A 13,424-nucleotide genomic window follows, 5' to 3' on the forward strand; every position below is an offset into this window, starting at 1 on the left:
CATTAAATCCTCCATTAGAAAAGAAGCCACATTAAAACTACATTCATCTAGGGACTGGATCATTGTGAAAGATCTCCAACTACACTAACAATTTATTGATTGATAGAACTTCTATTCTGAAAAGAGGAAGGTTACACTTCATAATACATTGTATTGATAGTATGCGGTATGGGCTGGGTCCGGATTGACTTGCCGTTTGGTCCAGATGTGGACCTTGGTCTGGAATTTGAAAAGTCCGACTGTAGTCTACACTTTACTACCTTTGTGATGAGGGAAGCCCACAGAAGACCTTTAGCTTTGGCAAGTGTTTTGGAGTCGTTTTTGTGTTCTGATTTTAACAGAGATATTTTGTCAATTGCAGGTGGGCAGAACTTTTTAAAAAATATCTGTATATGTTCAGACATGGCCTTGACCTATTAATTTTGGCCTCTAATTTTTGCATATGTAACCCTGGTGAGGCTGAATTTCCACCAAAAACTTAAGTACCTTAAGAACTGTATATAGCCTGGACACCAGGGTTTGCCACACATTCTCTTATTTGTGGCTGCCCACCACAATCAAAACATCTGTTGCCATGTATTGATTTACTATTTTCGGAGCTGGGCCGTTCATTTAGAGCACTGTTGGAATATATGTACCATTCAGTTAAGCTATGTATTGGGTAGCTGGGAAAAAAAATAACTCATGAAGAGTTCAGTCTGCGCTGCGTTCACGGACTCGCAAAAACAACCAAATTTAGAAAGGGGACACAGATACGGTCCACAGCATTTATTTCCAAGACAGGAAATGAAATATATGCAGTTCACATAATCCTAAGTGAATACACATTTTAATAATAAAAATGAAAGGAATGATCAAAGTTGTCATATTCACATTTAAGGTGTGTTGACAGATTCAAGTCATCAACTTATGCATTAAGTTACGTGCGAGAAAACATTCCACCTTAAAAGTTGCCATTAGCCCGCATTAAAACATATTTTTCTCAGTCTATAGCTGCCAACTGTTAACTGTGAAAAGGCAGCAAAAATGTTTAACTTTGTTGTTAATAGTTTTTATAGCAAGAGTGTTCATTCTCTGTCGACCAATTCGCAGACTGCAGTGTTTATAGCTACACCTTTTAGCATCAGATCTATGCGCTTGGTATCTAAACAGAGTGGTGACCAAAAAACTGTAAGGCTTGGACTGGCTCTGTTAGTACTGTTCACAACTTTTCACAATTGAAACACAAAAAAAAACCCTTTCAACGTGTGCCAAACCGAACTGACCCTTACGGTATACTTTGCTGCCAAGACTGTGGTAAAACAGCAACATCTTATGTCTCTCTCTCTTAAGTCTGAGTTTAACTTTCAGATTAGTCCTAGTATGAATCTTAAGGGAAACAAAATATGAGCCCAGAAGTTTTAAAGGTGAAAGCTGTTAAGGTGAAGCTTTTAAGGCTAAACTGAGAGAGGCTGCAAAGTGAAATTGCCCATAAGAAAACAGGAGTTCCCTCAAGAAAGGCTGGATTTTGTGGGGGGCGATTGGCTGAGTTTGAACCCAAACTTATGAATAAAACATCAGACAGATTCGGTCTGAGCGAGTATGGAAAGACAGCAGTCCCCCCCCCTCCACCACCACCACCACTCACTGTTTTGTTTCGCTCCTCAACGGCTGTCCTGTCATTATATACAGGGGGACGACAGGGTTACGAGGCGCCAATAATGGGACCCTGATGAGCCTCATCACTCCACCGGGTCAATAATAATAACAATAAAACCTCCTGTGGCACACTTTTGTTAAAGAGGACAGATGGAGATGTTAAAGGCCAACAAGGAGACTTTTATTTGCTTTTGTTTGTCCTTTCAAATAGACTTTAAATTAGAAAATAACTTTCTAGATTAAAGCATGAAGAAGATAAACTTTCATGATACAGAGTCAGAAAAAGGAGAGAAAAGCTTGGATTAGTTCTTGTTCTTGTACAACAAAATTAGGTTGAATGTCCAGTTAACCATGGTCCAGTAATGATTACTTTTACCTTAAATATCTATGACTCTTATTTTGATAGGGCAATGACTTATTTTGATACAAATTTTAAGCAAAAAAAAATGCACTCAAAAAATATTCATCCATGAAGACACTTTTTTTTTCAATATATGTTGTATTTTAAGCTTCCCATTGGGAATATATTTTACATTTTTTTGCACTCAGTGGAAGACTTTTTAGATTATTAATGGAGCAAATGAACTAGAAATGTACTTACTGTCTGAAAACTTCCGAGGAAATTTCCTAGGACTCACAATATCAGAAAAAGCAAGTGTATCCTCTTTTAACTAAGAAACAACAAACACTTGTAAAGAGAGTTCATGATATTAGTAAATTCATAATGATTTCCTGCAAAGAACGATGTACTTTGGTACTGTTTTTATGGGAAATTTGGGGAATTTCTTGAAAGAAAAGCTCAATGTTCACTCAAATAAACATGCATACATGATGAATTAGTTAGTGAAACTTCTTATGGTGTATATTTGTATGAACCTTTATTATCATTCTGTGTTGCGTCTCTACATGAACGCAGAGCAGGTGGAGTTCTTTTATTCCTCTGCAGCAGTTTTAGGTGTTTGTGTCATGAGGTTGCTTATTGAGTCAGAGTGACAACAAACTCCAAATCTTGAACAATGAGCAGTTAAGTTTCACTTTCACCACACCTGGCATTCTGCTGCTCCTTATGTGCCCAGACTATGCTCTGTGATCCAAGAAGTGCAATGAATAGCCAAACCATATAGGCTATAAATTAGGCTCCTAATGAGTGACCCACGTCCAAAATTATAAAAACAGCATGTGGTGGCAAAAGTTTTATCCGTGGTGGGCCACCACAAATAAATTTATACGTAGTAAACCCTGACTTTGGTACTAATGTTAAGAAGAAAAGCACTGAAATAAATATTATTACATTAAACACTTTCTTTCTTTCTTTATATGTGTTGCTATGTGTTATAGCTTCCAAGTAGATTTTTTTTTTTTTTTACATTTTTTGCACTCACTAGAAGACTTACTAGATTTAGCTTGGAATAAATAAACTATGGGTGTACATGGAAGCTGCCTATAATTTCCTAAGAATCACAATGACTGAAAAGAAAGCATATCCTCTTTTAAGAGTACAAAGATCCAGAAACAACAAACACACCTTTCACTTTCTCAAAGACTGTCTCAGATTAGATCAGAACATTCTTTATGATTCCCTGGAAAGGAAGATGTACTTTGGTGCTAATTCTAGGGAAAAAAATTTTGTGATGTCCTTAAAGGAAAAGCCCCATTTACTTCATTATTTGAACTTAATATATGTTGTCTTATAAACGCTGCTGAGGACAAATTAGACATTTTTTGCACTCACTTAAAGAATAAATTGGGTAGGAAAGTACACACATATAAATATAAATAAGTATAACTGTACAATCAGAAACAACAAACACATCTTTCATTCCACTTTCCCTCTGAATGCCACTGAGTTTATGAGGTTTATAGGATTAGTCCATTAAATGTAACTTCATAGGTCAGTACAGTGACAGTGTGTTGACTGTAAACTGCAGTGCTGTTAGAATGAGATGCCACAGCAGCCTCTGACCCCTCCTAACCCCATCCCCGTCCCTCCCCAATGCTATAATTCCTGTTAATCCTGGCGGGGCACCATCTGGGAGCTCCTTGTGATTTGGGTGATAGCAGATAGTTAAGCAGCAGATGTCAGGAGGACACAGTTTGGGTCACACATGTCCTTTTAAAATCACAGGAAATGTCCCGAAATATGAAAAAGAGACTGTTTCAGTATTTAGTTTATAAGTGAATTCACAAAATAGACGACACAAGGAAAACCTGGATCCTCATAATTAAACCGACCGGTGTCGGCTGTATAAATGTTGGAGAAGGTCTCATATAACATGTGAGGTGATGGATGGGGCGTGTTGAGGTGGAGAACAATGGGTGGGGGTCATGTGACAGTCTGCAGGAAGTCCCTGAGGGAGCAGCACAGGCCTGTCAGCTGGCTGAGGACATTTACATATTAACATATATAGATAGAGACCTCCTGCAAAAAGGTGGACGATGCTGCATTCATGTCATGCGGAAGTTACCGTAATCATCAGCTTCCAACTGGTAATACTATTTGTGATTTCTAACAGGGTCGCTGTACTGAGCGATGAGCTTCTATACATAATTTTCAATGGATGGAAGTTTACCACATGTCTTTACACACACTAGCCACATTGTTATGATTCAAAGCTGTTTGAAAAGTGGCATGTATCCCTTTAAGGCTTGAGGCTCAAACATAAGACACTAGCTTTGTTGGAAATGACATTTGAAACAGCAGTGGTCTTACAGAGTCCCGGGACTTGACATTTATGTATTCACTACAGATGCTTCTAAAAGCAGTCTAACAGCAGCCAGTCACTGAGAGCTGCTCACAGTCAGTCAGCTGCTGCACATGATGCAACGTACTGGAATAATGATCGCAATAAACAACGGAAAAAGCATATTTTGATACGGGGAATTAACAAAGATCCAATCAATTACCAAGAGGTCCAAAACATTCTAGTAACAATGAAGATGGTGGTTTGTAAAACTCTGCACAACTGTAATAAACTTGAAATATCTTAAATTTACCTAAATGCTCATCATCATGATTCATTTTCTAAACCGTACCTACATGACTTCACTTTTCTAAACCCAACCTACGTAACTTAATGTTAAGTACAATATGTTAAGTACATAACTTAATGTTAAGTGTGTAATGTGGCGACAACCAAAACATGCTTCTTTTCCTAAGCCTAACTGAAATTAACTTAACTTTACCACACCTGACCTATGTATTTCTACATCAAGTTTATGTTAGGTACGTAACTTTACGTTAGGTAATTAACTTATTTTAAGTAAGGAATGTGATGACGTCCATACATATCTCTCTCCTAAGCCTAACTTAATTAACTTTACTCAGTGTATGTTACGTTAAATATGTAACTTTAGTTTTCTAAAACTTATGTATGTCTCTTTACTTTTCTAAACCTAATCTATGTAGGTCTAACCGATGTAACTTCATGTTATGCACTTAGGTTTACATTATTAGCATAACGTGACAATGCCGTTTGTTAGGAGCCAATTGGTTAGATATTATTCGAACCATTGTATGAGGACATGTTGGTTCATTTGTCAGCATAGTAAGTGTTCAACAACAAGAGCAACTTTATCAAATAAATAAAGCTGGTTTCATGGCTATCTAGGCAAAATTGGGGCTATATGCATACTTGCTTACATACTTTTGCAAGTATGAAAGTTGATAAAACATAAAGGGCTGACACAATGATTTATTTTGGTTATTTTGTTATATATATATAAATACATCTACCTATCCAATGAGTTCATATTCTTCACTTTCATTTAACAATATGCAACTTCAAGTCCAAAAAACAAATCTGCACATTTTAAGTTTTTGTCTGTGTGTGCTGGAGGTTTGAAATATTCTGACAGAAAACTGCCTCACTCACATCTGAACTCCGGTGTCTGCAGAGCATCACTGGCATCAACATCATCATCAGATTAGCTGCAGAGTTTTAGGAGGTGTGACGGCAGCAGGAGACAAAAGTCAGCACAAAGCTGCTTTAAGCAAATCAACACCTCCACAGAGCTGCTCCAGCTGCAGTCTGCAGGTTTATTACAACACCGAGGAGAGAAACTCTTCTGCTAACACACCACTGGTGTAAAAGGTTAGTGCTGATGTAGGTGAACTCACCAGAGGCTTCATTTTCAGCTTAAATAAAGTGTTTCCAAATGTGGCAATTTCAACACCAAGAAACTGCAAAACTTTCAGACAGTAAAGACTATAGTTAGTGTGTAATTAAGTTGCTAGGAAACATCTGTATTATCATCCAATGAGAAGCAATCACCTATGAAAGCAGGAAGTCCCTGCAGCATCCCAAGCTGGAACACAAGGTCCAAAAATAACAAGTAAAATATTAAACTGAACAGCAAACAAACATCCTCTGCATGTGTTTGAACATATAAACCACATGTTAACCACCTCAGGTGACCCCTGGACAGGTGCCCAGGAGACCCCTAACCAGCAGCAGACAGGAACCAGAATAAATTTTTCAGAATAAAAGCATGTGTTTCAAGTGTACTTACTGTTTCGGTTGGCTTTGAGTTTGGACAGCAGCTTCTGAGTGGACAGCAGGTCTCCGCTCTTCACCGCCTGCAGCAGGTCCTGCTCCTTCCCCATGCTCCCTCCTCCTCCTCCTCCTCCTCCTCTACGTGTTTGAACCAGCTTTGTTTAAAATCCCGCCGCCTCCTCAGAGCCTCATGCTGCGCGCCGGAGACATGGAGACCTGCCTCAGGTGAGACTCTCTCCACACTTCCCGTCTCAGCTCCAGACGCCAAGTTTAAAATAAATCCTCTGTGTGATATTATTTTTTTCTCAGAGTCTGCAGAGATGGAAAACTGTTCTTAATTTCCTGTGCAGACTTTGCTTCTTTTCAGACTTTATTTGGGGGGGGTGTTATTTCCAGGGTCAGCCAGGGGTTGGAGGCTGGAAGAGCTGCTGTAGATGCGTCTGAAGGAGTAAATGTGGTCACAACTGAAAAGAAACGAGAAAACCAGATCAGTTCCTCTATCAGACTCTAAGCTGAAAAACCACAGCGGTTCCTGAAAGCATCAGAGAGAAAAAAAACCCCGACCTTTTCAGACCACAAGGACTCTACGGAGTTCTTCAAATAACTTTAGACAGTGACAGGATGAACATGATGCCAAAAACATGCATACGGGTTCAGTAGCATCTTATCAGCCCTAAATCCAGTCCTGAATCCACTTATCAGACCCTAATCCTTTCAAAGTCCTTATTAAATCTAATTAGATTAAGCACTCAACATTCGTAGTAAACTTAAGATAAAAATAAATTCATCAGATCTGCAATCACTTTTCTCATGCAACTATTGGATGATTATTCCGTTTATTATTGATATCATTTTTTAAACAAAAGATCAAAAATTTGATAATGCCATGAATCAGGTTTCCAGCCAAATTTAGGGCAATTTTTTAAACACATTTCTAGGAAACAGTGAAAAGAAAATGTGAATGAATGGCTTCAATATGTAGCATCAACTGCCTCCTGTTGGAGCTCATCATGCCGAGTTGCAGAGGACAAGAAGCTTTATTTCCGGTTTACAGTAAGATTTTATTCAATCATATAAGAACTAAAGAAACAACACAGAAAAATCTTGACAATAATGGACAGAAATAGTATTTTTAAACTGGAACGGTATTAACTAATATGCTATATAAAAAACTGACCTTGCTACACCTGTACACATCATCATCAGCAACACTGGATTCACCAAACTGTTTACAACTCACATTTTCAGTTTGGTAAGGTTTTAATTAAAGAAACCATCACAAGTTTCTAATTCATACAATCCAAACTACTCATAATAATAAAAAAATTAAAAATGCTTTGCATTTATACAGAGTCAGAATGTGAACGGCGTCTATTACAATCCAACATAAACATGATGTACGTGGATAATCGGCGTTGTGGATTTGCATCACCTCTGACGTGACATTAACGCAGCCTCAAAGGCAAACATGACACACTAAAACATGGACAAAGGTTTACCCACACCTGACACAGGTGAGCTCAGGGCCGTGCGACCACAGTGACGGACTGTTGAACCTCCTGTGAGCCGAGAGGATGCTTTAATTACAGCTCACCAAACCTTCAAACACAAACAGCTCATGAGGGATCCACTTGTGGGTTTCCTCTGCTGTGTAAACACTGAAGCAGAGCCTCGTGAGCAGGATTTGACACCAAACTCCACTCAGTTATTTTCATTTTTAAACCAGCGGAGTTTGGTATAAAAACCCTGCACATGAGGATTTTACACCAAACATTACTACGTTATTTTACATTTTTAAACCCAAGTGGTTTGGATAGTTTGGATGGATGCTTCACAGCACAAAAGATCTATACAATCAGCATAGCCTCGAGGTGGACACATCATTGTATCCTATTAGACATTTGTTGGAAATTTTGTCATAATTAATGTATGAATTCATGTGTTTCCCTCAAGGCCTTCTTAAGATATTCCTTTCATAAGAATGAAACGGACACAAGGTCACAGTGACCTCCACCTTCTCATCAATTCATCACTGAGTCCAAGCGACATTTGTGTCAAATTTAAGACAACTTTCTCAAGGTGTTCTTGAAATATTTTGTCAACAAGAATGAGATAGACCACGTCACAGTGACCTTTGACAAATGACTACCCAAATCTAATCAGTTCAGTTGAGTCCAATGGACATTTGTGCCAAATTTGAAGAAATTCCTTCAAGGCGTTCTTGCGATATCGCGTTCATGTTTGATACCTGTCGTATCACAGACAGATGTGCATCAAGATAACAGCGTCTCTGGCCTCAGCTACTGCCGATTTTAAGGCCTAAAAGCCTGCACACAAGGATTTTACACTAAACGTAAGATAATTATTTAATTTTTTTCACTGTTATTCCACATTTTAAAACCAAAGGAGTTTGGTTAAAGAAAATACTTATTAAGGTTTTATAACAAACTTTATTCCATTTTTTTTTTCACATTTTTAAACCAGAGGGAAATATCTGTTGGGTGAAACCACCTGACGCTGAGTCTCGTCCTTGTGTGGCTTTCGTCCTGCTCTGCTGCTTCCCTCAGGGCTTTGTGATAGAATATATGCATCCACTTCATTTCAGCTGCAGAACAGCTACTTAAACTCTTCCAGCCCAGTGCCCAGGAACAACTCACAGATATAGTAGGAAGAAGTTGGCAGAGTTAGTCAGAGCTTTCGTCTATGCTCCAGTTTCTTGCAGATAACTGACATTGCTGTTGACAATCCTGATCTCTGCATGAGTACATGATCACTGCTGCAGCACCAGGCCTCAAAAAAAACTGTGTTGCTATATAAACAGAAAGAGGGTTTGCAGCCAGATCACAGAGTCCACATAGAGACGCTGGTCTGGCCCTGCACCCTGTGCTGAGTTCTGCACTGTTTTCCTGGTTACAACTCTATTCATTACATAACCAGCAGCCACAGAGGAGCACAGGGCGTAAGCAAAGCTGTCATTCCCATTTACCCCCATCATGTCCCTCTCTTTCCCTCCACCTCCCTCAGGCGTTTTGTATTCTCACTGCATTCATGACAAGAGGAACAATACTCATAAATTTCATTTTGACACTGCAGGGACTCCAAGTCTCTGTGAAGTGGTCCAAAGTGGAAATGAATAAATCAGTTTATGGCTCACAAACAAGAATCACTTGACAGTCATTACTTTAAAGTTGAGTTAGAAGTGGTGCATGATAAAGTGTTTAACCATAACTGTTATTTTACATTTTATTTATACTGTGTAATTAGCCTCGACCAACCAGAACGAAAGCTGTACAAAAACTTCTATCTTGATCAGCTTCGATTTGTGTCATTTTATGTGATATATTGATTGTCACTCCAGACTCCGTTGAAAAATGTACAAATTCTATTTTCCTGTACGCCTCAAACACATAAAAACATACATAGCATGTGATTCCAGGTTTTGCATGGATTTATACGAGCCAGTCTCAGATTCGGGAACACTAAAAGCACTAAAAAGTACTGTTAACCCTTTCACATTGTCAATCTTCTATCTCATTACGCACAATGTTGGCGTACGTTGGCAAGCTCCGTGTGCCAATTGTAACTTTACTTTTACTGAATTCAAGTGCTCCTTGGTGGTGTCAAAGTACGCCGAACTTAAGATTTCTATCTAACGATATAGAAAAGTCTTTACTGTTCAAAAATTCAGATAATATTCTGAATAGGTGCTTCGAATTGAAGAGATGCGAGGGGAGTTTGGAGGGCAGCACCCTCCGCACCGGACAAACTGGCATATCACGGCAGGAGTCTGGCATGTAAACACACCGAGGACAGTTTCGCCGTCACCGCAGCCACCGCCGACCTTTGCACCGAAGTTAGTTAACACACTTTTGAGGACCATTTCTTAAACTCACACATGCAAGGGGAAGAAATTTATGTTAAAATGAGGCTTACCTTTTTAGTAAAGTATGGCATAAACTTTTTAACCCCTTGAAATGTAGCGGACCACGGTGGCAGTTCGTAGGAAACGTCCGAGGAGCTGGCAGAGTATTCCTTGTTTTAATATTCCATAAAAGTCGAGTTTTATAATCCAGGAGTGTTATCTTCCCAATGTATTAGATTGTAATTTAATCCGCGCGGAGAATTAACATAAAATATGTGTATTTTTCAGGAGTTTAGTACTTTGTACGACACATCGCTGATGGAAGCTCCTCCAGGTTTTCCCTCCTCGCCGTGAATGCCACATTCTCTCCGCTGCATTCTCCGGTACACGGTGTCAAGTTACACACGACACCAGACAACACATCCGGCGGAGGCTTTCACAATAAATACTGACAAAGAGATTCAACTACTACATTGAGTTTATTTTCAATCAGTTGCAAACTTATTATATATTGTAGGATGTAGTGAATGTAAATATGTAATAACGACAGTGAAACAGAACAAAAACCCTAAAAAGGTTCATCAATAACTTGTTAGTCTAATTGGCAACTATTTCAATAAAATATTATATGTGTGTGTGTGTGTGTGTGTGTGTGTGTCATACCTCTGTAAGTTGCAATGTATCTTTATTTTCTGATGCTTTACAGAAAATAATATCAGTAGATCCATCAAAAATAAATACAATACAATAAAATAACTACGCCTAAAAATATGTTTAATTGAAATGATGAATACTTATACTTAAGCTAGCTTGCCTATCAAAAGTTTTACTTTTCAGCTCCTGAAATTTCATGCCTTTAGAGCAAAATAAAGGCTCTCTTTTATGTAAAAAAAAAAAAAAAAAAAAAAGTTCATTGATGTTGGTGCATTTAGAACATTGAGCATGATACTTCCTTGCAAGTAACTGCTGCTGCTGAGAGAATGCCTGCCTGAATGCCTCTAAAATTATATAAATAGTAAGGAAAAAAAAATTGGCAGTCATGCTTTTATTTTGAATAAGTAATCAGTTCGTTTCCTGTTTTTTTCCGGTTCTCATTGGGTAACTTAATAGAGTACTCCCGACCCTCCATTTAATACCTCTCCTTTCCCAGGAGAGGGTGCATTCCTATGATCACGATTTTTAATAATTAAAAAGGAATAAATTGATTATTTAGACTATTATCGAGGTTTTAATTCTTAATAATTCTGTAAAGTTTAAAATACAGCATGTTTATTTGTGTTCTGTTATTGGCATTTAATTTAAAGATGCATTAATTGATATTTTTGGCCACATGGGGGCAACAGAGAAAGAACCAAAAGATCACAACACTGTACATATAATCAGTACATACAATAGTTGTGGCATTTTAATGCTTTGTAGCCATGCTTTAACCATTTATTCCTTATTTGTAACTGACAAGTAATTTTTGGAATCTTTCTATAATGTTTATCTGACAGTTTTAATAATTTGTTCTCTCCTTTTTAGTATATTAACCATTAAACCATTGCTTTTAGCAACTGATTGAACTTTGTCTTGTTCAGGTGACTCAATAAAAAGAGGCTAAAAAGGGTGTAGAGCTGCAGAGTTTGCTGCAATTCTCACTGGGTTTATTATTAATAAAAAAATATTGATTAGTGCAGTTTAGATGTTTTTATTTATTCTGACACTTTATTACATTTAATATTTAAGAAAAATATTGAACAAAAGTGTGTGACAGTTGTAATAACTTTGCAGATTGAGGCTTTACTGAAGTCACAATTCCATGTTGACTTTTAACTGAGATTATCTTCATTGTCACATTATATGTACTTTTTAGCTCCTGAAGATTCAACAAAATGCTCCATGTTCGGAATATTTATATCAAACAGCAAAAGTGGGACATTTATTTATAAACAAATGGCATCAGCATGAAAAAAACACAAAAGAAAATCACATATTATAATCTAAAATCTTTAATTTAAAGAAATTAAAATGGGTTGTAGCTGAATTTCATACAAAATTTTCAAAAAATGTGACAAAATGACAGCTTTTTAAAAAAATATTTCAGTATATTGTACAAACTTCATTAATTCTATGTTGTCACTGTCCTAACAAACCATGTACTTCGTAAAATCACTAAATTTGGAGAATCATGATTTTCCGCTATTAAGGGAAGTCAGGGAAACCTATTGAATGTGTCTTTATTAACGGGCTATGTACCACAGTCCTTTAAAGTAGCTGTCCCTTTTAAAGAAGACCACTCTCAAGAGTGGATAGACCGATATCTAATCTCCCCTCTATTTCTAAAATCCTTAAGAATGTGGTTGCTCATCAACTCTGTTAGTTAATACTGTTAGTTAATAGTTTATTCGAGGACTTTCAGTCAGGTTTCAGAGTTCATCAAGTACAGAGACGGCACTAGTAAAAATTAATAACGACTTATTGATCACTACTGATAAAGGTCTGGTCTCTGACTTAATCCCATTAGATCTCAGTGCTGCATGACAATATTGATCATCAAATCTTGCTGCACAGACTGGAACACTTAATTGGCCTTAAAGAAACGGCACTAAGATGATTTAAATCTTAATTATCAGATCATTCCCAATTTTTTCACATCAATGATCAAATTCTCCGTGCATACTAAGGTCTGCTTCTGAGCGCCACAAGGTTCTGTGCTTGGACCAATCCTTTTTACTTTACTATGCTTACCCTAGGAAACATAATTAGAAAACACTATAAATTTCCATTGTTATGCTGACGATACGCAACTATATCTGTCTATGAAACCAGATGAAACTGATCAGTTATCCAGACTTCAAACATGTCTTAAGGACATAAAGGCCTGGATGAGCCAGAATTTCTTGATGTTGAATTTAGACAAAACTGAAGTTATTGTTCTTGGCCCTGAACACCTCAGAAACCTCTTTTCTAAGGATGTAATTTCTCTAGATGGCATTACCTTGGCTTCAAGGTCAACTGTAAGGAACCTTGGAGTTAGTTAGGCTGACATAGGTTTAATCTGCTGGAGGACTTTCTATGATACACTGAGCTTTTCCTTCTCTTACTTCCTCCATCTGAGAACACTCATGTCTGTTTACTGCATTAGGCTTACTGCTTAGCTTAGCCTCGTATCTGTGGCAGCTATGTAGTAGGTTAGCTTAGCCTTGTATCTATGATAGCCAGGTGGTACTGTCATGACCTGGAGCTTGCGAGAACGGAGCCTGGGTCTGTTGAACTGCACTATCCTAACCGTGGCCTCTCCGGAGCATTCCTGCTCCCTTGTTTCCTAGTTTACCCAGATCCAGGCTGCAACCTCGGCTGCGCTTGATTGTGGTGATAGCTGTGCTGGTGCTGTGACCCTGCCTGAGGTGGTGCTCATGCTGTGACTGCACTGATACTGTACCCACAGC

At 38.0% G+C, this 13,424-nt stretch overlaps 1 protein-coding gene across 6 annotated transcripts in view; it reads right to left on the reverse strand.

Annotated features, from left to right (window-relative positions):
• LOC121956336 (caskin-2-like) overlaps positions 1-10,329 on the reverse strand; it is a 70,084-nt gene extending 59,755 nt beyond the window's left edge. For all 6 annotated transcript variants that reach the window (XM_042504489.1, XM_042504488.1, XM_042504487.1 and 3 more), the window contains exons 1-2: positions 10,065-10,329; positions 6,148-6,595 (exon numbers count right to left, since the gene is read on the reverse strand). In XM_042504489.1, coding sequence (XP_042360423.1) covers positions 6,148-6,241 — 94 coding nt within the window. In that variant the 5' untranslated portion in view covers positions 6,242-6,595; positions 10,065-10,329. The remainder of the gene's footprint in view (positions 1-6,147; positions 6,596-10,064) is intronic.
• Between the last annotated feature and the right edge of the window lie 3,095 nt (positions 10,330-13,424).

The sequence above is a fragment of the Plectropomus leopardus genome, chromosome 17 (genome assembly GCF_008729295.1).
Source record: "Plectropomus leopardus isolate mb chromosome 17, YSFRI_Pleo_2.0, whole genome shotgun sequence".
NCBI lineage: Eukaryota > Metazoa > Chordata > Actinopteri > Perciformes > Serranidae > Plectropomus > Plectropomus leopardus.